General features: G+C 42.0%; 1 protein-coding gene across 1 annotated transcript in view; it reads left to right on the forward strand.

Moving 5' to 3' along the window:
• The window catches only part of LOC126203801 (quinone oxidoreductase-like protein 1), a 130,443-nt gene extending 108,737 nt beyond the window's left edge, over positions 1-21,706 (forward strand). Inside the window, exon 7 of the mRNA XM_049938168.1 lies at positions 20,741-21,706. Within this exon, the coding sequence (XP_049794125.1) occupies positions 20,741-20,840 (100 nt within the window). The 3' untranslated portion in view covers positions 20,841-21,706. The remainder of the gene's footprint in view (positions 1-20,740) is intronic.
• The last annotated feature ends 2,850 nt before the right edge of the window (positions 21,707-24,556 follow it).

The following is a 24,556-nucleotide window of genomic DNA, read 5'->3' on the forward strand; positions in this document are numbered from 1 at the left end:
TACTTTTGATAATAAGTGCAGGTGTGGTACTGAGCCAAATGCTTTTCAGAAATGAAGAAATAGTGCATCTACCTTGTTGCCTAGATCCAAAGTTTTCAGTATGTCATGTGAGAAAAGCGTGAATGGGGTTTCACATAGTCGATGTTTTCAAAATCCATGCTTGTTGGCACTGAAGAGGTCAATCTGTTCAGTATATCCCATTATTAAAGACCGGTTTATATGCATCACAAAAACTTAAAATATGCATGAAAAATTCTTAAAAATGCATAAAAAGTGTTGAAATATGCAAGATCAAATAATAAAAAAAACTATGGTAGCTACTGTGTGCATTATATCTCAAATTCGAATGTGTGCATATCAGTTACGAGGAAGAGTGCTGGCCAACCGAAAAATCAGTACATTTAGAAAGCTGATATCATTTTCTGAATACTTTCTGGTTGAGGTTAGCACAAGGGGGCCTTTCTGGAATTATTTTCTAAAAATTGCAAAATGGGAATGCATACTGTGTTTCAATAATTGTTTCTTCTTTGCTATTGTTGTTTGGCAACAGGCACATGCGAGGTGACTGAATCGCAACGAAACAATCAATATGTACAGGACCAACTTAGAGATATATTTTATGCAGAGGGACATGCCCAATAAATCCATGTTTTATTTAAAAAACAATGAATTTTTTTAACAGCATTAACTTTTAATTAATACTATTGGACCAAAGCTTCATTTACAATTTTACATTTTTCTGCTAATGTAAACATAAACAACCGAGTGCTGTTCCAAATGTTCAGTAGTAACATTGTGTCTCCGATCACTCAAAACATTTATATAATCAGAAAAGGACCATTCTACATCAACTGAGGTAACTGGGCAGCGTTTGAATTTGAGTGCTATGTTGCCACTTACTGTTTCTGGTTAGAGTTCACCTGTCCCATTAATAAAACTATCAACTTGGCACAACAGTTCAAAGCCTGTATTATTGTTTAAAATGTTTTCAAACTTTTCTTTAAGTTTTCTTGGGAATACCTCCGGCAGTGAGTAGTTCACTAGAATAATTTTATTCATTAACTGAATAGATTCATTCAACGCCAAACCTTGCTTTTTAATACTTGCAGATTTATGGGAAAAGAGAGTACTAATCACAGCAGTGTCTTTTAATACCAGAATCATTAAAAGCTTCCTTGCACTGGCAAACTGCCAAATCCTCTGCACTATCGAAGTCGATTACTACTCCTGTAATGGCCTTGAAACGTTCAGTGTAAAACACAGCTTCAACCCACGTACCCCAACAAGTTGCCACTGGTTCAGGAGGTAAAGGCACATTTGGTACCTTTCCTTTTTATGTCCTGATGTGAGCGGGAGCCTTTAGAAACACTTTTTTTTTGTGGATGAATCCGTTTATTTACATTCACAAATGTGGAACATACTTCTTCAGCAAGACTTGTACTCCATGAGCAAAACATGTCACATGAATCAAATTGGAATAAAATACCCGGATGGCTTTTCCTGCTTTGATCATATAGGGAGCAGCATCTGAAATAAACACAAACACCCTTTCATTTGCAGAAGATTTTGGAAATATTTTTCTGATACCATCATTCACAAATATGGTGATCGTAGGATGGTTTACTTTTTCAAGTTCCTTGCAGGCCGCTAAATAGGAAGAAGAAGGCTCTTCTTTTAAAATATCAACAATTAAATTTGCAATGTGATTTCCACAAGTGTCTGTAGTTTCGTCAACTGAAATCCAGAAAATGTTGTCCTTGAGTTCACTGCGTATTTATTCCAGAACATTTATGTAAAATTGTCAGTATGCAATTTTTATGCAATGTTGATTCATCTGGTGTATTTTGATTCAAGCAATATTTCCACAGGAAGTCTTTGACGATAGGTTTTGTAAGTTTGTGAAGAGGAATATTGCTTGCGGTGAATGCTTCACATAGATCCAAGTTAAACTGACTATTGGTTACATTTTGACAAATCCCTGCTGCTGCAACTTGCTGTTGTCAGAAGTTGTTGTCATGGTCCTTTCTTCTGCATTCTTGCAATATGAAGACTTGTCGTGGCATGCGGTTCTATTTAAAACTTTCTTTTGCACGAAACATTTTTCTCGCAAACTCAACAAGATAAAACAATTGTCATATGTGAATGTTCCAGGATTGTCATATCCACCAAATTATTAATCCCCCCCCCCCCTTCCAAGTGGTATGGCGCACAAGACATTACACACTACATGTCGTAAACATATTCAACTGTGTACAACTAAATAGAAAGCTAAACTGAAACAATGGACGTGTTACTAAAAGCTTGCGTAGTTGAATTTAATTGTTGCTGATGGGTATGGTATGCAATTTCCCTACGGGCTACCATCATTCACGATATGTTTGAACTGCCGACGATTAATAGACCCTGCCCTTTTGCATTTGCCTCCACCTGACATTGGGCAAAACAGGTTTCCTCAAAACAGGTGAAGTGAGTCCCTCTGGCTCAGTTTCAGTTTGAGTGAGTCCCACTGACTAGGTTTTAGTTTGTTTCAGTGAAACACAGCACCTCATACTTATTGGTTAGGGGAATCAGTACAAAACGTTGAGTTTTCCCTGGTCGCTGTCCACCCTGTACAGGATGCCTAGATCTACCACTAACATGCCACTCACAGTCAAGTGGAGGGTAATGACAGATCCTGTACTTCCTGCAGCAGAGACAGGCTCCACAGGAGAGGATAGTACTTGAGATACCTCTGGTACAGGTATCACAGGTACACGACTCTCGGTTGCTCTTCCGACACACTGATTTGCAGCAGCCACCAATCGTTTGACAATAGACAGCTGCTTACGCACATCAACTAAATCATCCTGTGTTCACAGTGATGCTGCATTTTATGTGGTCCAATGTATTACAAGACAGTAAACAAATAATTTTAAATTAAGCTTGCTGATTATCTTTTAATCTGTTGAGGTAAAGATTTCTAATTCCCTATCAGAATTGAAGCAAATACACAAAACGAGTTTTCTGTTAAGACAACACACAAACCTGTGGTAAAAATTACTAATTTTCTAAAACGTTGTGATGTTAATTATATTTGTTAGCAAACTCAAAAATGGAGTTAATTTATGATAAATGCATAAAATATATAGAGCTACTCCTCTGTAAAGGAAACCTAGATGTAACACAATATGTTAGATAGAAAATCTGCTGCAGTAACTAAATCACTACGCCTATTTGCTACAGATTGCTCATAGATTATGCAAAGGACAAAGTAGCTTCCAAAAATTCTCAAAAACATACTTGTTTGCGGTGATGTACAATGAAATTCAGGGGCGATGTATTCTTTGGCTGAACTGTGAACCACAAATGCTGATTTGCTGCAAAATAAATTACGTATCCAAATTACTCGTAATGGTAACTTGCAGAAATATAGTTTTGTAAGCATAAAATTCTGAAACTAAACTATTTCTCATGTAATTGTACAATGAAATTAGAGAATGATCGTTTTGAACAAGGATAGGCCTACTGTTCTCAAAAATTTTAAGAGCACAATTTAATTTAAGCCTAAAATTGATGGTAATAGTACTAGTTCATTGCGGCACTCATAAATGTTCAAAATTTCGTGATATATCACGATACAAACAAGTATTGATACGATCAATGAAAGATTATGCAGAAGTGATGCGAACAGTAAAATATGCGAATCTAGAACTTTAAATTGGCACGCAATCTTGTACATTCGGTCTCACACAAGTGAAAATTCCTGAGTTGTCTCTTATTTATAAATAAATGTGCATATTGCAGGGAATTTTACATAGCTGATTATGTGCACACTTCTACAATGGTGTGCCAAAGAAAAACACTGCTGTGTGAGTTTATCTTGATCAAAATTGCTAAAATGTCCAACACCAACAAAGGCACTGTTACAGCAATGCAGTATGTCAACAATATCCTAAGCCCCATTTTCTTACTGTCCATGGCAAGTGACCCTGGGCTTACATTTTAGCAAGATACTGTCTACTGCTGTGAGAGTTTCTACTGCTTGTCTTTGTGCTTGGCAAACCCGACCTTGGCCAGTGATGTCGCTGGATCTCTCCCCAGTTGAGAATATTTGGAGCATTATGGGCAGGGTCCTCCAGCTGTCTCGGAATTTTAAGGATGTAACACATGAGTTGGACAGAATTTGGCACGATATCCCTCAAGAAGACATCCAACAACTCTATCAACCTGCACCAAGTCAAATAACTGCTTGCATAAGGGCCAGAAATGGACCCACACTTCATTGACTTCACCAGTTTGTGAAGCTCTTTCTCTTGAATAAACCGTCCAATTTTTCTGAAATTGTAATCATTTGTTTGTCTATACATGTACATCAGATGCACAGATTTCCACCGAATTCAGATAATTTCTTTGTGGTGCATGCTTTTATTTTTCGTGGGGAGTATTTGCACTGCTTGCTTTTGCTGCTGCATGTCTCCTGGATATTCTGTAAAAATCAGATAACTATGTAAAATGAGAACATTTTGTAACTATGCCTTATTGTGTGTGTTGTAACAACAATGTAGTGCTGAGGGTACTTGCTAAGTTAGGGATACGTCTGTTTCTTGCCAGTGTTAATAAAGATGATTGACCTCAGCTTCTCATTACCAAAACATTAGCACCTAAGGGTACACTTACCTGTGCTGACAAAGGATGTGTATCAGGACTCCTGCGTGCATCTTAAGTGTAGTCTTTGGAGATGGTACAAATTCGCTGAACTTCTTTTTCAACTGTTTTTGACAGGTATGCTGTTAGTTAATGACATGCAGTAAGCACAAGTTTTATTTTGTGTGTTCTTTTCCTGTCTGTCACATAATAGTAAATTCAGTGAAGAGTATTCCACTTAATTGTGTGATTCAGTCTCGTAACATATTGACATGTTTTGAACTTTATTTAGATGCTGTTTGTGACTACAGCTGAGATGAGCACTAGAGGCTCACATAATTTTTATTCCTTTTACTGATGACTACTGCTGTGTCTGCAGCACGTAAATAATTTTTTGTCCCTTCTAATAAAGATTTTTGCTACTTCATTGTAAAACATGTTTATTATGTTAGTACTATATCTAACCCTGTATGTACACATCGTTTGTAGCTGTTACCCACTTGAAAATGACCACAAGGTTGAAACTGCAGTAGTGGATGGTTAATAAACATGCAGTCAATGTCGAAAATTAAATTTTTCAAAGATAATATACTACATCTGCTGCATATATCCTTTCATGATTGCTTCCGGGTCTTTGGTGTTGTGATTATTGCATTCTGGAAAGTTCCAAAAACTAGCATCTGACTGTGTGAAACCTCAAAAAGAAATCCATTATCTGCTGCTCCACCACATGTGTAATCGCCAGGTTTTTGCTATTGTTATTGATAAGAGCATGAGTTTCCATGTTCACTTTTGAGATGTGATCTAAAACCAGCTTGGTAATATTATAATAGACACCCCTGTAAATCTGAAAAATTATGAACATTTCATAGATGCTTGTGTCATACAAGAAATGTACAAGCTTAGCCAGTCAGCTTAAGTTGAGCGCATTTCCTAGTTGGTAGCCTTCGAATCATCCTAGCTCTGCTGCAATTTGAGTGTTTCCCATAAATACTGTAATGTCTTGCCTGGCTTTCCAGAATGGGGGTGGGGGTGGGGTATAAACTAATGTGGATATGCCAAATTCCATTGCTGAGTTTGGCAGAATGGGATTACGAATATTTGCAGTTTTCCCATCTGAGGCACTCTCTCTCTGCTTCCCTGCAACATTCCCTATTATCTGCATGCAACAGTGCCACTGCCAGTAACAAGTGCTTTATGGCCTCCTGTATTATTACTTTGCTTGTTCTCATTATTCTCACCCTTTTGCTGTCACAAGTCTGGATGAAACAATAGATGAAAAATAAAAGTAAAAGTAGTAAAAATTGGGACCTGCATTGTTCTGCACTTAGGGTTTGTGGCGGCACTCACACCAAACAGCCATCGGCATTCCAGTGGTCTGGTGTTGCTCAGATGCTGCCTCTGAAGTGGAGGGTCACAGCATTGAGACCACCATGTGGTGCCTCTCACTATTCTGATATGTCACTAGAGCTGATTTTTGGGCAGCATCAGTGCATTGGATTAACACACCAGGAAGTCTGTCTGAGACCACATCTTCAGTCTGATGGGGTCACTGTGTATAGACCAGCAGCAGACAATTGATGTAGCACCAAGACAAGGCAGCTGGCCAAGAAAGTTGCTTGAATTATGCACGATCATAATTAAGATGACAAATCCTAACCAGTCCTGTGTGTTACTATCTGTAAACAACTTCCTGGTGTACCTATTACTATAACTCCCCATAAGAACCTAAACATGGTACAGAGACTGATTTTTCAACAAAATTTAATGCTGCAAAGGGATGAAGAGCTGCATGAACACTTTCAATCCTTGGAAAGACCAAGGGATCCTCTTCATACCTCGTGTATGTGGAGGAGCCCCCACCCCCAATGCAACAAGTTTAGCACCAGCACATTCATCCTCCCTTTTAAGGAATTCACTTCTGGAGGAGATCAAAACTCATCAATTACTGCTGCAAAGTGAAGCCGTACTTCCCACACTCTATGCAGTGCTTTAAACACCAGTGCATCAAGCATGTGTCTTTCAGTTTACATGTGACTCAGTTTGTGCAGACACTGGTTGGCCTCTTCACCATGTATGTTACCACCTGTCTGTATCAAATGCGAGAATGCCTACCCTCCCTGATCCCCAAAATGTTCTAGCCTGATCAAGGAACACAAAAATCCCGGAACTGGAGGTAGGTCACCAATAGCCTCTCATATTTTGGAGCTTGTAAAAAAAAATAAGATTGTGCCTATTAGTCCCAATGATATCGACTTTTGTCACTACTGTGGCTAGGTCATTGGCAGTGTTTGTTGTATTCACTCCCTCACCATCAACCCCTGGTACTCGTGCAAATAAACTTGACCTTGGGAATGGCTCCACACTCAGCTGGAGAAGCAGCACTGTCTTCCAGCATCACCAGTGACAGGCTCCCTTTCTGGAATCTTCTCCCTGGAAATCTACAGACCAGCAATCCTACACGAGCCAGTGGCTGAGGGCGATACAGGCTGTGGGTCTCCAGGCTGCCCACTCTTTTTCCATTCCTGTGCCCATAGCAAATAAGCCCTCACAAGATTTTTGGCCACCAAAAGTTGTGAAAGAGACAAAGAAGAATTTTCAGAAGAAGGCTATTTCCAACCATCCCAGAGCCACCAAATCCCCTCATGCCATCAAACTCTGAAGTAATGTCTATTGATGTTGTTCTGCCCCCCACTGGTGACACAGTGATTCTGGGCATGACCTGTCCTTTTGGCCCCTTCACACCTAACCTTAATTCCTTTGATAGTTCAGAGCTATGGCGATTGAATTCTTCTTGTTATCTGATCTGCATTGCTTTCCAAGACAATCAGTATCCAACTCATCAAGATTACAATGCATGCTATTGGAACCGCACTGGCCCTGAGATATGTACATTGGTTTGCACAAATGTCATCAGTGAGTACATTCCCCTTTCTAACACATTGAAAGCAATATTAGTGCCAGTGCAAATGATATCAGCAATCACCATTTGGAAAAATATATGTACCTCTAGGCAGGACACATACTTGAGATGAACACCATGACCTAACTCCAGCAACTGCCCTTGCTTTTCATGTACTTGGGGATTTCAATGTGCATCACTTTTTGAGGGTAAGTACCACCTTATCTGGTAGAAGTCTTCTGATTGACCAGCTTCTTTCCAATATTGATTTATGTGTCCTAAGTGACTGTGATCCTGCCCATCCTAGAACCGCCCATGTCACCTTTCAGCTATCAATCTTACTGCCTCTTCCCCCAATCTCGTGGCTTGTGATTGCTACTTGATTACCCCTGTGACAATGACCATCTTCCAGTAATCCAGTGACTTTTTGTCGCTGCCCAATCGAGCAGTTACCACGTTAGGCTATTCAAAGGGCCAGCTGTTAGTTGTATGCTGCCGTCACCTTTGTCCCCCCAGCCAGATTGCATCAATGGGGTTGTGGGAGATCTCTGGTGAGACTACCCACATCACTGGAAATTCCCCTTTCTGTGGGCCCATTCCACTGCCTGCCAGTGCACAATAAAATAGACATTGCAACAGCTATTGTGGATCATCAAAGGGCACTGCACTGCTCGTGATGAATCAGTTCATGATGAACTACTCATGTCCCACTCTGCAACAGCATCGGTGCCCTCTTATTACCTAACTACATTTCAAATACGTGAAAGACAAATTGAAGACATCCTCCTATCCTTTACCCCCCCCCCCCGTTACACTGAATCACTTACTGAATCTTGACGTGTAACATGATACAGGCCCAGGCCCTGATTCAATTCCTAATCAGATTATCCAACATCTGAACGTTACTTGGACTCAATCTACTCAGGGTCTTTAGCTGTACTTGACTAGAAAGTGTTTTTCTGTTACAGTGGTGGGATCATAAATCATCATCCCAATCCTCAAACCAGGCAAATACCTAACAACCATCTGCAGCTAATGACTAATTAGCCCCACCGGCATGCTTGAGAGAATGATAGCCAGCTGATTGTGTAGGGTTCTCAAATTTAAGGATCAATGTGGTTTCTGTGAGGGATTATCCACAACTGGCCATCTTGTTAGGTTGGAAACAACAATCTGACAGACATTTTTATGAATGCCAAAATATCATTGCAGCCTTTTTTGACCTACATAAGGCATACAACACTACTTGGCATATCAGATTTTACTTATCCTCAATGACTGGAGCTTTTAAGGCTCCCTAGTGATTTTTATTAATCAGTTTTTATCCCATGAGCTTTGTTGGGCTACAATTGATATACGTCTCAACACATCACAAGCCCAAGAGAATGGTGTCCCATAGGTCTCCATGCTGAGTGTCGCACTCCTCATTGCCATCAATGGGCTAGTGACCTCAGTCGGACCAGTGGTTGCCACTGTGTTCTATGTTGATAATTTTTTCATTTGATATTGCTCTGTCTGTTTCCTTAGCCAAACAGTAGCCTCTGATTGGACTCTTTCCCATGGATTCCAATTCTCTGTTTAAAACCTTACCGTGCGTTTCTGTCCACATATCATGGACTGAAATACCCCAGAACTCTACTTGGGTATCGAGGGCTAGGAAGTGGTTGCACTGTCTCAATTTTTGTGACTTATCTTTGATTAAAAAATGACATGGCTCTGCTATACTCATCAACTAAAGACAAGCAGCGTGTGAAAGCTTAACACTGTCTGCTTCCTTGCTCACACTGTGTGTATTGTCTGTCTAGTCTCAGATGGACTACAGTTGTCAGGTTTATGGCTCAGTGGTACCTTTGGTTTTGAAATTATTGGATCCAATCCTCCATCATGGTGTAAGAGTGGCCATAGTCCCATAGACATTCTCTTTGCCAAAGTGAGGATCTTACCTCCTTAGTTCTGATCGTACCAGCTCTTGCTCGCTTACGCAATCACAATTTCCTAATCATCAGTCTTACCAAATTCTTTTTGCATAAAAGGGCTTCGACCTCCTGACACCAGGTCTTGGGTGGAATTATCAGTTGGAATGTCCCTTGAGGTCCTTAACTGGGGCCTCCATCTAACTTCCTTAGAATGAGTCCCCATGTCTTCCTACAAACACTCAACCCTCCTTTATTAGTACCCAGACGACAAATTGTGAATGATCTGTTATGAGGACCTAAAGTTTCAGTTGTCTCCATGACCTTTCACTGTCTGTTCCTCCCATTTACACTGACAGCTCTAAATCCAAGAATAGGTCGGGATGTGCTTTTACTTCTCCCACTAGAACAACATTCGTTGCCAAGAAAATGTAGTTTTTTTTACAGCATACCAGATAGCCATCAGTTTTATTAACAGATCTTGCAACAGCATTTAATTTGTAGTTACTCAGTGAACACTCTCCACGATATTGATTGTTGTTACTTTTGTCATTGTGTGATACCTGCTACCTCACAAAATTCTATCTGACCTTTGTTGTATTGCCTGCTCAGTTATCTTTCTGTGGGTCCCATGTCATTTGGGTATCCTTGGTTGGTTGGTTATCTGTTTGGCTGGAGAAATGGTTACTAGCCCAACATTTGCTTTGATAACCCTAGGTGCAAACTTATGAATGGAAGTAACCTGTCCTGACCCAGAGATGGAACAACATATTGGGGGCTTCTACCCCGTCTAATAAACAAGGAGACCACTGCTGCATTCTGCTTCTCCTACTCTTCTCAGAAGAATCCACCATCATATGCCACATCTGCATCAGTCTTATGAGATTGGCCCATAGTTTTATCTTAGTTACTGAGTAACACGTTTGGTTTCGGAGCCTTACTGAGAGTTGTTCACATCCTCTTCACTTTCTGTGCTAAGTATGGTCTTCTGGATTTCTTGGCCCTAATATTGGCAGGTTTTATTTATTTTTATTTTTTTAATCTGAATTGATTAGGGTCATCAGGCCCTTTCTTACATTGGACAAGGGTTTTACGCATACAGTACCTTATTTACATTATAGTTCGCTAAGATATAACAGTTTTAATATGATAACTAGTATTAAAATGATTTGAGTGTATGAAGTGGCAGTGTGAATAAATTAAACTGACTAAACTAATAAATACAAGGTTTTTATAATTGATTGAAGTGTTTTCATAAATTCACAGTAGCTGGCATTAATGGAGATATTGTGACAAAACTCAATACTTAGGTACATAAATAAAAAAGTTTTTAATCTTGCTTCTGCAATTCAGATATCTGCCACAAGAGCACAGCAGTGAGGTAAGATGGTGACAGGCACCGATAAAGTGCATGTTGTACTTGAAATGAATTCGCATCTATCTGGCCTAACAATACCCATGTGATTCTTTTTGTGTGGGGTTGTGTGAAAAAATCAAGATTTACACCTCCTCCTTCAACAACCTACCAGAACTGCAAACTGCATCAACTATGCTTTTGAACAGGTTGATGAGGACATGCTGTGCCGAACGTGAGGAGAACTTTATTATAAGTTTGATGTCTAAAGAACCAGTAGGTGGTCACATATTTCTTCTTTCTTTTAGTGTTCAACCCTGAGGTTGATTTGCAGCAGAGCACCATTCCCCTCTTCTGTCTGCCTTTCTCTTCATTTCCACGTATGTGTTACATCCAATGTCATTCATGATCTGTTGCATGTATGATATCCTTGGTTCCCCCCCTGCCAATTCCTTCCCACAATAGCCCCTTCTGCTATTGTTCCAGTGACGTTGTTGTGTTGTAGCATGTGCCCTAAAAGTTTGTCTCTTCTTGTTTGGATGTGCCTCCACAGAGATCTGGTTTCCTGTACTCTTCTAAGTACCTCTTCATTTGTTACTTTGTCTCTCCAGCTGATCTTCTTCATCCTTCTATAGCACCACATCTCCAGGGCCTCTAGCCATCTTTTCTCTTCTCTTCCAATTGTCCAAGTTTCACATCCGTATAGGGCCACACCTTTCAGGATACATTTCCTTATTTTCAGACTGATTTTTTTGCTGGTGAGTAAGTTACTTCTCTGATTAAATTCACTTTTGGCCTTTTGTATTCTGGCCGCAATTTCTTTCCGGCTTCTGCCATGTCTTGTGATTTTGCTTTCCAGGTAAGTAAATTCCTCTGTCACTTCCAGCTCCTCTCTTCCAATTCTCATTCTCAGAGGTTCATATTCTGCTCCTGTACTGCATACCATCACTGTAGTCTTTTTTTTGTTTATTCTCATTCCATACTGATTGCATTGAATTTTTTCCATTGTTCTGAGAACTTCCTCTAGATCTTCTCTGTCTCCATGACTATAGCAATATCATCTGCGTAACGTAGCATGTCTATCTTCTGCCCATTAATTTTGATCCCCACCTCAGTAGTTTCTCGAACGTGATCTATAGCTTCCTGGATGTAAGCATTGAATATAAGAGGAGAGAGAGCACATCCTTGCCTTACCCCTTTTATAATATTTGCTTCTTGTTCCTGTTGACAGTGCCTTGATCACTGCCACCTCATTCTTGTAAAAACTGAATATCACACGGATGTCTTTGTACTTTAATTCCAATTTTCCTCAGCACTCTGAACATCTCTTGCCAGATAATGTTATCAAACGCCTTTTCCATGTCTACAAGGCAATATAAGTTGGTTTATTTTTATGTAATTGCTTTTCATAGCAAGTCTCAGTGCCAGAATCGCCTCTCTTGTTCCCAATCCCCTTCTGAAACCAAATTGATCTTCATTCAGCATATCCTCCACCTTCTCTTCAATTCTCTTCAGAACTACTTTTATGAGAATTTTTGATGCACATGATATTAGGCTTAGAGTTTGGTACTGTTAGCATTTTGTAGCTGCTGCCTTCTTTGGTATAGGAACAATGATACATTTCTGGAAGTCTGTCAGTATCTCTCCTGTGTTATACAGGGTGGCGCAGATGGATCGGGTGGTTTTGAAGTGGACTGTACGTCTGGAGGGGGGGAGCCAGGTGTTCGGCGACTTCGTCCTGTGGTGGGGGGGGGGGGGGGGCGGGAAGTTTCAGTTGCAGGCTGGCAGTCAGTCGCGATGGCTACGTGGTCCGTTGAGCATCGTGTTTTCGCAGTGGAAGAGTTCATACGCAATAACGAGTCAATTGTTGCTGTGACGCGTGCCTTTCGCCGGCGTTTCAACATCCCACCTCGCGGTAGTGTTCCTAAGCGAGATACGATATTGAGTTGGGTGCATAATTTCCGCACTACTGGTTCATGTGCTCCAAAATGGACGCCTAGACCGCCAACAATAACAACGCCTGAGAACGTGGAGCGTGTGAGACGCGATGTCACTGCGAGCCCACGTCGATCAACGAGACGTCGTGCTCAAGCTCTTGGAATGTCACGTCGGAGCCTTCAAAGGATTCTTAACGAAGAACTGAAATTCCACCCCTATAAAATCCTGTTGGTACAGAAGATTCTCCCAACAGACCATCTTCAAAGGCTTCAGTTTAGCCAACAGATGTTGGAGTTATTGGAAGATGTAAACCTGATTATCATGATAACGGATACGTAAACAAGCAAAATTGCCGTTACTGGGCCGACACTAACCCAAGAGATCTACACCAACGGCCTCTCCATAGTGACAAAGTGACGGTTTGGTGTGGGGTTTCTAAGGTAGGGATAATTGGTCCTTACTTTTTTGAAAATGAAAGGGAGCAGGCGGTTACTGTTAATTCGCAGCGTTATGTGAACATGATTGAAGATTTTCTTCTCCCACAACTTGAAGAGAACAATTACGACATGGGCAATATGTGGTTCCAACAAGACGGGGCAACTGCACATACCGCTAGGATATCAATGCAAGCTGTACGCGCTCTGTTCCCTGGCCGTTTGATTTCCCGTAATGGAGATGTCCATTGGCCCCCTCGCTCGCCGGACCTCACGGTATGTGACTTTTTCTTATGGGGCTATTTAAAAGCAAGGGTCTACATGAACAAACCCCGGACCATTCAGGAGTTGAAGGCAGCAATTCACACCGAAATCACATCAATTCCTGGTGATGTGCTTGAGCGGGCAATGCGGAACGTTAAGGACCGACTCCAAGAATGCGTCGCTCGAGAAGGAGGGCATTTGATGGATGTAATTTTTAAAAACTAACATTACTATTTTTTTGTTAATAAACTTCCATTGTAACTACACGTTTTGCACTTTATTTCAATCCAATATCTTTACAATTGACAGTTTGACAAGTATTTTAAAACCACCCGATCCATCTGCGCCACCCTGTAGATGGACCTAATAAGTTGAAGCAGCATCATTTTCATGCTGTCATCAGCATTCTTTATTAGTTCTGCAGGGATGTCATCAATATCAGTTGCTTTGTTGTCCCATAGTTCTTTTAGAGCTCTGTCAAATTCTTCTGCTGAATGTCATCTCCCTTGTCATCTTCGTCTACTTGCTCTTCTCTTCCTATTACTTCCTCTGAAAGAGGTGTTCCGGCATACAACTCCTCTATGTATTCTTTCCATATCTTCTTCATGTCTTCACCAATCAGCACACTTGCTCTTCTCTTCCTATTACTTCCTCCGAAATGGGTGATCTGGCATACAACCCCTCTATGTATGTATGTGTGTGTGTGCGTGCGTGTGTGCGTGCGTGCAAGCCCCTTGTGACAATATGTCAAATAATATAGCTACTGCAAATCTGTGAAATCACCTGAATCATTTCTAATAACACTGTACATGTAGTACGGCAGCTTCTGTCAATAGTAGTAGTAGTAGTAGTAGAGTAGTAGTAGTAAGCAGCAGGAGCAGATACGAGAAGAATTTATAGATGTACAAAATAGATGTTTTCTGATATAGCAAGTTCTGGGGAAGGGAAATTTAAGGAGACTGCATCGGCTAAGAATATTGGGAAATCAGGGAGACCACGATGGAAATAAGGATGCGGAGGGTAACAAGAATGTAAAGGAACAACAATAATCATTATTGTTGTTTCAGTAGATACATTGTTAACTGTCTTTTGAAGCTGGAGATGTAGTTCATTTCTCTAACATATTGTGAGAAGTTATTCCAGAGTCATTTGCCTACTGATGAGATGAACTTCGAGAAAGTGGCTTAATGATGGAGTGGGACAGAAAGGATTTTGCTCTGATGGGAGCAGATGTTTCTTCCATGTTGTTTGGACAAGATTGTTAAGATCGAGGAGAGATATGAGGGACAGTGTTCATTGATAAGTCAGTAGAGAAGACAGAGGGTATGGAAATCTCTGCACATGTCTACACCCAGCAGATGGTAAAATGTAATCAGAGTTGACTATCAAAGATGTAATGAACACAGACATTCATAACTAGTTACAGGTGCCATGAGCTTTCCTGAAAAAGGCCATGATGTATGGATGGGTGAATGTGTTTTTCTTTTTCTTCAAGAGTGTGGTTTTATTCTCAGAAATAACTTTTTAAACTACTTTCACGGTGGGAGCAGGTTGGGGCACCTCCTGCCAGATGCTGGGCCTGGGGGGACACTTGACCCTACTAGCTCTGCCACTAGCCGCCTTCTTCAACTGTCTCTACTGTGTGGTTGGTCATTTTTTCTACTACACCCTATTTTACAGTTTAGGAGTAATGCTCTGGAGAAGACTAAACCTTAAAGGTTCATTGTCCTTGATACTAGCTGATGATGAAAGAACAGTTGAACAGGTTTTTATACTTCTTGCAGGGTAATGGATGGTGTTCGTGTTAGCTATAATGGATCGGGGATGGGACGACTGTGGGAGGGATGCCCCTATTGCATGCTGAGTCCCGGGAGACATTTGCCTGATGCCCCACCCACCTACTGACCTAATTATTTCTTTCACCTTATTTTATTCTTGTTGGTCCAACAAATGTTCATTATATATTTAGTCTTCTCACTTTTACTGTTATGAATCATCCTGCCTAGAAAGCATTTTTTACTCAGTAACTGCCTTAAACCTTAATTGAGATGGAGGTGACAAATGCAGTTGAGATTTCTCACGCCACAGATGTGTTCTCTTATACTTGTACCTCCCTTAATTATTTCTGAGCTCTAGCACCAATATTGCTTTCAGTGCCTTGATTTGATCGCTCCTACATATTTTCAAAATTCGATCAGTTTTCTATCACTAACTGCAGATGATCCATCTCTTGACTGAGGGACTGAGTCCCTTAACTCACCAGTTAATCAGTAACTGCCCACACACTCAGCCAAAAACACAATTTGGATCATTCTATTAGTCTGGGTGTATGGCCCCTCCATCTGGAAAGGTCACTTGAGAATGTGAGAGGTTCAAGCAGTGAAAAGGCAGGTGCAAATTTACTGAATGCATTGCATTTATTCACATCTTGGTAAGTCTTCTATCACAAGGTTTAGATTATGTTTGTTGTCATTATAATTTCTTTTTTCTGTGATTTTACTGTGTGGTGGCTTCAGAATTGATGCGCTGAGTGAGTAATGAGTCATGTTTTTTAAAGTGTGATTTAGTGTCATCAGTCCTCATAGTAGGCCCATTTATCAAGAACTTTGAGTTAAGCAGATGTAACAAGACTTCTAAGCAACTTAGTCTGTGTTCTAACAATAAAACTGAAGCAGAATTTCTGGCCATATGTACTTTCAGGAGATGGGATTTTGATATTGCTGATAAAAATACACTGCCTGACAAAACAGTGAAGTACACTGAAGAGGAGGAGGAAATGAAATGAAACAAAACAACAAGGTTGAGGAGTTTGTGACATTATTTCAGTGATTACAAAATTGTGTTGAACTCACCAAGCACTTGAACAACTTTGGCAGCTCAGACCAACATGCAACTATGACATAGAACGGAAGCAACAATCTGGATGGGGCGTGAAAGAGGAGTGATGAGGAAGAGGAGCTGGGATGGGGAAAGTCAGGTAGGTGCATTGGCAGAGGGCGGCACACACAGAGGGTGATGCGATGAGAATAGGGAGGAGTTGATAGGATAGAGGGGGTGGAAACTGTTGGGTGGAGGGTGTGGAGACAGTGGGTAACCATAGATTGAGGTCAGTATAATTTCGGGAATGGAGAATGTGTTGTAAGGATAACTCCTGTATGCGCAGTTCAGAAAAGCTGTTGGAGGGGAAGATCCAGATGGGTTGAGTAGTGAAGCAACCATTGAATGTTATGTTCAGCTGCATGTTGTGCGACAGGATGGTCTGCTTTGCTCTTGGCCACAGTTTTGCTGTGGTCGTTTATGTTAGTGGACAGCTGGTTGGTAGTCATACCAATATAAAAAGCTGTGCAATGTTTGTGGCAGAAGTGGTATATGACGTGACTGCTTTCTCAGATGGCCCAGACTATGATGGGGTAGGGTAAGCCTGTGGCAGGACTGGCATATGAAGTGAAGTGCTGGGTGGGTGGGTTTGGCAGGTCAAGAACTTACCATTATGAGACCACTTGCCAATATGATGTTAACGCCCATTCTTGTGTGGATGGATGCATGCACTGATTGTCACAGGAAGGGAATCATAAAACTCTTCTATTCTCTATTGAAACAAGCTGGCCCACAACTGTTGTACCTAGTCTTTGACAGCCGGGATCCTGGCATTGGGGTGGAATTGATGTCCAAGCCGGTTCTATCCATGTTCTATTGTGGACAGATCTGGAGATTGTGCTGGTCACCTGAGTACTTCAACATTATGCAGACAGCTCATAGACACCTGCCACGTGTGGGTGACCAATGCCCTATTGAAAAATCGCAGCATGATACTGTCACATGAGAGGTAACACACATAGGAAGAGAGATGTCCTTGGCATTCTGTTGTGCCATCAGAGTTCCCTCAATCACTAGCACTAATGACCTGAAGTCATACCAGATGGCTCCCTACACCGTGACACCAGGAAAAAAATACCACCTTTCCTTTGCAAAGCATTGGAAGAATAAGACGTCTCCCCAGGTTTCTGGCGATGACCATCTTGGTTAGTGCAGAATCTTGATTTATCACTGAACATAATAAAATAAGTTTTAGCTTCCCAGTCATGGCACCAGTCCATGCACAGTTGTTTCTGTTGTGGTGTTAATGGCAGCCTACGCATGGGATGGTAATTCCAAAGTTCAGCAGCTGCTATTCTCTGACCCATAGTGTGGGATGAACACAGAATGTTGCAGGGAGTTCATTACTTGATCTTGGATGGAAGGTGCGGATGCGAAGGGGTCATAATGTGCAGTGCCCAATAGGGCGATCCTTCCTTATGGAAGTCCAACATCGGGTCACTGTCAAATCTGAATGCTGCACAAATCTGGGTATTGCATGATTCAGCTTGTCAAATAGGGACTCACTGTGAAGTCCCTTTCAGATCCTGATAACATTGTCTCACACTTGTACGTAGCATCTCTGTGTGCTTCACAATGATCACTCAACATCTATTGCTTTTTGCACCACTTACTACACTGTGTCAGACTTGGGAACAGCAGTAATATGAACAACAACAGTGCATTATATTGGCTGTTCTATCTGTCCCAGAGAATGGCAACTTAAACTACGAGGGCTATCCACAAAGTACATTACATTTTGGAATTAAAAATAAATAAAGTATTGGAAAATATTTTTATTATATACAGATGAAAGCCACACTTAAATACTACCTTTCTACAGAGTTGCCAATTAATTTAAGGCACTTATCGTAGTGATGGACGAGCTTGGAAATTCCTTCGTCGTAAAATTCAGCCGCCTGCGCCTTCAACCACGTGGCGACTGTCTTTTGGGACAGAAAAGGTGTGATTTTTTGTGGATTTCCTGAAAAGAGGCACTACAATAAACTCAAAGGTATTGCCAAACTCTGCACAACCTCAGAAGAGCAATACAAAACAAGTGCAGGGGAAAGTTGGGCTCAAAGATCTTACTGATTCACGACAACGCCCGGGCCCACACGGCAAATGCCACTCGTGAAGTTCTCGAATCTTTTAAGTGGGAGTTGTTTCCTCATCCGCCATACAGTCCCGACCTGGCACCGAGCGACTTCCATTTATTCCCAGCAATGAAGAAGTGGTTGGCTATGCAGCGTTTTGAAGACAATGCACAGCTTCAAGAAGAGGTAACCACGTGGTTGCTTCGATCGCTACGATAAGTGCCTTAATTTAAATGGCAACTATGTAGAAAAGTAGTATTTAAGTGTGGCTTTCATCTGTATGTAATAAAAAAAATTTCCAATACTTTATTTATTTTTAATTCCAAAACGTAATGTACTTTGTGTATAGCCCTTGTATTTACACACACACACCAGTGGTGTGTACGTACACAAAGCTGTCTTCTGGATACTTCACTTATTTGTGAGGCCATGTATGCACTTACATGATCCTAGCTTTCAGAACTATTAGTTCTTACCTCAGGGAGTTTCATATTACTTTATTCACTTTTGATGATGTGACTTACCGAACGAAAGCGCTTGGTTAGTCATAATCCAACCATCTGTTGTATCACCCCCCCCCCTCCCTCACCTACACCCCTTCTCCTAATTACTCATAATTACTCACCCATGGGTTAGCACCTTCACCTCCACTTCACCCTTCCCTCTCCCCCCCTCCCCCACCCTGTCCCATCCTCCCCCTCCCCCCTCCCATACTCCCCCTCCCCCCTCCCATACTCCCCTCCCCTCTTCCCCCTCCCATGCTCCCCCTCCCCTCTTCCCCCTCCCATACTCCCCCTCCCCTCTTCCCCCTCCCATACTCCCCCTCCCCTCTTCCCCCTCCCATACTCCCCCTCCCCTCTTCCCCCTCCCATACTCCCCCTCCCCTCTTCCCCCTCCCATACTCCCCCTTCCCCCTCCCATACTCCCACTCCCCCCTCCCATCCTCCCCCTTCCCCCTCCCATACTCCCACTCCCCCCTCCCATACTCCCCTCCCCTCTTCCCCCTCCCATACTCCCCCTCCCCTCTTCCCCCTCCCATACTCCCCCTCCCCTCTTCCCCCTCCCCTCTTCCTCCTCCCATACTCCCCCTCCCCTCTTCCCCCTCCCATACTCCCACTCCCCCCTCCCATACTCCCACTCCCCCCTCCCATACTCCCACTCCCCCCTCCCATACTCCCACTCCCCCCTCCCATACTCCCACTCCCCCCCTTCCCCCTCCCACACTCCCACTCCCCCCTTCCCCCTCCCATACTCCCACTCCCCCTTCCCCCTCCCATACTCCCACTCCCCCTTCCCCCTCCCATACCCCCACTCCCCCCTTCCCCCTCCCATACCCCCACTCCCCCCTTCCCCCTCCCATACCCCCACTCCCCCCTTCCCCCTCCCATACCCCCACTCCCCCCTTCCCCCTCCCATACCCCCACTCCCCCCCTTCCCCCTCCCATACCCCCACTCCCCCTCCCATACCCCCACTCCCCCTCCCATACCCCCACTCCCCCTCCCATACCCCCACTCCCCCTCCCATACCCCCACTCCCCCTCCCATACCCCCACTCCCCCTCCCATACCCCCACTCCCCCTCCCATACCCCCACTCCCCCTCCCATACCCCCACTCCCCCTCCCATACCCCCACTCCCCCTCCCATACCCCCACTCCCCCTCCCATACCCCCACTCCCCCATTCCACCTCCCATACCCCCCACTCCCCCATTCCCCCTCCCATACCCCCCACTCCCCCATTCCCCCTCCCATACCCCCCACTCCCCCATTCCCCCTCCCATACCCCCACTCCCCCATTCCCCCTCCCATACCCCCACTCCCCCATTCCCTTTCCCATAACCCCACTCCCCCATTCCCCCTCCCATAACCCCTCCCATACCCCCACTCCCCCATTCCCCCTCCCATAACCCCTCCCATACCCCCATTCCCCCTCCCATACCCCCATTCACCCTCCCATACCCCCATTCCCCCTCCCATACCCCCATTCCCCCTCCCATACCCCCATTCACCCTCCCATACCCCCATTCACCCTCCCATACCCCCATTCCCCCTCCCATACCCCCATTCACCCTCCCATACCCCCATTCCCCCTCCCATTCCCCCTCCCATACTCCCCCTCCACCCCTACCCTCACGCCAACTGGAGGAACTAAATTGCATAAAAATAAGGTAAGTGTTTAAATTGTTGGCTAATCTTCAGAATTGCAGAGGTTGACAGCTAAGTTATAAACTATTTAATGTTTCCAACACTTCTGTTGCTTATTGATGTAATACAGAAAATGTGTAGAATAGGTTCTTTGTAGTTATCTATTTTTTTGTCTACTTGTATGAGGTGTTTGTTTACATATTGTCTTTTTTACAGTCCAAATATCCACCATACAGTATCATTTGAATCTGTTCTGGAAGAAGTGAAACTAACTGAGGAACTCAGAGTTGGGAAAGTTGTCATGACAAGGTCCTAACACACAGAATTTCACTTCGCCCTTTTATAAGGTGTTACACCTGTTCTTGGAAATGTCAGAAAGAATGCACATTTGTGATCTCAGGGAACCTACATTGTCCTCCAGAAGTTGGGAACAAAGGAGTACTGAAATGCTTATAACTACATCAAACACATGTCCTCCAAAGCTAATGTTGAAAATGTCCAGTAAATATTTAATAACCATTAATAGTAGTTGTCTGTGTGCCTGCAGTTTGTGGAGTGACTATTTATAGTAGCACACTGCCTGCAATCAATGTATAATGAGTAAAGAAAATTATGCATGTTGAAAAGTAAGTGATCTTTGTAAAATTAATTTACACTTGTTAGTGAACATTTAGCTCTCAGAGAAATAATTTTACTTGTTTTTGGATTGTAGATGAAACTGACAGTCAACATATCAACATAATTTTGTCTTGTTTGTGACAGTTTTGTGTTCATTATTACACTTATTCACGGAGTGTTGATGCTGCACAGTATATTTTTAATGGAAGAAGTATATATAACTACTATACACCAATTAAATGTATACAGTGATCTTTTAGAGTAGCATTATTAACTAAAAATTCAGAATTTCGTAATGAAATTTATTTCATGGGTATATATTAGCTTGGTTCCAATAGTGAAAGCATGCCACTGGGCATATATCTCAAAGTTTGAGCTGTATATGCATTTTGCTTGATTAGTGGCATCACATGTATACACATAATTGGTCTATGTTATAGATAGAGCATTTATATATGTGATAGTTGGTTGTTGAATGGTTATGTTATAGTGTCCATTCAAAAAAGTTAATGCAGATTCTGTCCATTGTATCAATCCAGTATCTTATTTCAGATCAGAGAATATCAGCAGATTTGTATACTATCTGTAAGAAAATTACAGTTATGTAAAATAAACTATTTTTTTGTTTCTGTTGTTTTTACTTATTGTGTCCCAAAATCCAATTCCTTATCAGAGCAGTAAGACACAAGTGGTGGTCCGAGGTAAAGTGTTGCTCATAAAGTGAAGTAAAAAGGGAATTCAGTGTGTTAGGGCTGACCGACCTTGGTGATACTTGGCAAGGTGGTTTGTTAAAGTGGGCATTCACGCCAGAGAAAAACCTTTAAAACATCAGTAAACTGCAAATGATTGATTATTGACACTACACCTACACCTATAACCAAATGACCACCAATTTAGAGTTGGCACTGTAAATATCCTGAAACTGACACACAAAACGGAAGAACTGATTGATTGTATGGAAAGCAAGCGAATTCTTATGGAAATCAATGAAATAAAATATTAAGAAAATTGTAATCTAAAAATTAATTTAATCCTTTCAAAATGCAGTATTTGCAGTGAAGTTAAGTGAATCAGTGATAGAATAATTAAACACTCAGCATTTTGAAATGGGTACAAATTGTGTGCAGTCAGATTGGCTTTTCATAAGTGAAGCTTAACTGTTCATAAAGGTTGGTTTGAAAACGGCAGTACTATCCTTAGCATACTCTTATTGGAGATGGTATGCGCTTGCCTTCGTCTTTAGGTTCATACTATCTTCGTAGCGAGTTACAGGGGCATTTAAAATTTAATATGGTATGGAACAATTGTGCGACTTGTTAATTTTCATGTGTGCAAATCATTGCTAAAGGTGAAAGAAAAGGTAAGTGACAGAAATAAGTTAATACTCAGAGTAGGTCTCTACTCAGCCTCAGGCACTTACCCACAGAACCACTCTTTCCACAAATTTTTAATGATGTAGAGGAATATTTGGATCATGAAATATTATCATTATATGATGTTGACTGTTGCATGCTTAGTGATGGATGCTTTTCTGCCAGATCAGGCATATGGTGTGTGGTGTGAAGTGCTACCCTGTGGCTGTGATTGGCCATTCGATGCCAAGTGTGTGGTTCTGCTGCGGTCTCCAGCGACCACATGGCATTCAACATGTTAAATTCTTAGTTAGAATCACAGTGCATTGTATGAGTCTTTACTGGAATGTCATAGGTATGACGGAAGATATACTTTCAAATTTTCACATATAGTGTGACTGTAGGAACCTCCTAGAACATGGGGAGAAATTCTCCAAAAATTGTCACAGTTTGGATGACAAGAGAAACAGTGACAACAATCCAAAATGAACACCTTGACTGAAGATTTGACTCTGCGAATCTCTCATTCTGTAATCAAAGAATATAAAAAATGATAAAAACAATGACACTTTTAACCAAATATGAAAGAATTAATCAACATGCACAGACTTGTGATAAAAAAAATGGGAAAAGATAACCAAAAGACATTGCATGATGAAGTGATAAAATTACCATTAGTAATGAGAGTTGGACAAGAGCTGTGAAAAAGTTTAGAAATCGAAGAGGTATAAGTAAAAGACTAATTTTCAATTTGTAGAAAGAAAAAACCTATGTCAAAGGGTAATTTGAGATGCAAAACAGAAATGCAAATATGATGTAAAATAAACTTTACATAGACCAAGAAGAAATGGAGTGGCCGTGAATCAAACAACTAGGTAGAACTACCAGATCAAAAGGTTACAAGAAATAACAGACAAGTAACAGGAAATTTTGATGATGATAGCCATCAAATCTGCCCCCACCCCCTGATGGCATCCCATATGTGGTCAGGACCACGGAGGTCAGCTTACCTGTGGGGGTCACAGAAGCTCCATCATATCTGTACTGTTCATCAAGACATTGTGGCACAATTTCAGAGTGATAATCTCATGCTTACAGTTACAATTGTTGAGGCTGCAAACTCACAGGTTTGGGCAGTAGGTTGCTGTACCATTCACTGGTGAGAGATGATTTTTGACATATTGTTGCAGAAGACGTTGAGTAGCACTGTCACTGTGGTATAGTGGTTACGATACTAGACTGTTGCATGGAGGATTGTGAATTCAAAACTCACCTGAACTGTAGAATTTTAATTTCTATATTTGGTTGAAGGTCATTCTGGAAGCATCCACAAATATCGAGAACCATTGTACTGGAATGTTCTGTAACTGTATATATGCCGTGTGTGTTCTGGCCAGAGACAGTTCGCTTCATGCTCTTGTATGTGCAAGTGCTAAATAAACCTTCGTTAAGTGAAGTTAGTGTTCGTCATTCATTTAACTACACCTTCTCCTACATGACATTCTGGTGGAGACACTAGGTATTGAAACTTGTGATAGGCACATTATCGGCGACACAGTGGCTCCCATCAGGCCATGTCAGAGCTGCAGTTTATGTGGCGAGAAACCCGTGTTCAAGCCATATTCAACAGATCACAATCTATCGGAGATAGAAGAAGAAAATGTTATGAGACAGTAACTGGGCACCACCACATGAGACATCCTTCCGGGTTCTCTGGTGACGATGGCCAAGTTTCAAACAAGTGGCTGAAGTTATATGAGCGTACAGCAAAATTTAAGAAATGGGAATGACACCGTGAGTTTGGCTAACGTATTTTTCTACTTGGAGGGTACTGCCAAGCAATGGTATGAAAACAACGGGGAGAAGTTCACAAGCTGGGTAGTATTCCAGGCGGAACTGCGCAAGTAATTCGGCGACATACTACAGAAGTGCAATGCTGAAGATGAACTAAAGTGCACAGCGTCCAGGAGAAACTACAGCATCCTACATTCAAGATCGCCAAAAGTATGACGCGATCCACCGCCCTGTTGTCTACCAGCCTGATGACCTCGTATGGATTTTC

This window comes from Schistocerca nitens, chromosome 9 (assembly GCF_023898315.1).
Source record: "Schistocerca nitens isolate TAMUIC-IGC-003100 chromosome 9, iqSchNite1.1, whole genome shotgun sequence".
NCBI classification, from domain to species: Eukaryota; Metazoa; Arthropoda; class Insecta; order Orthoptera; family Acrididae; genus Schistocerca; species Schistocerca nitens.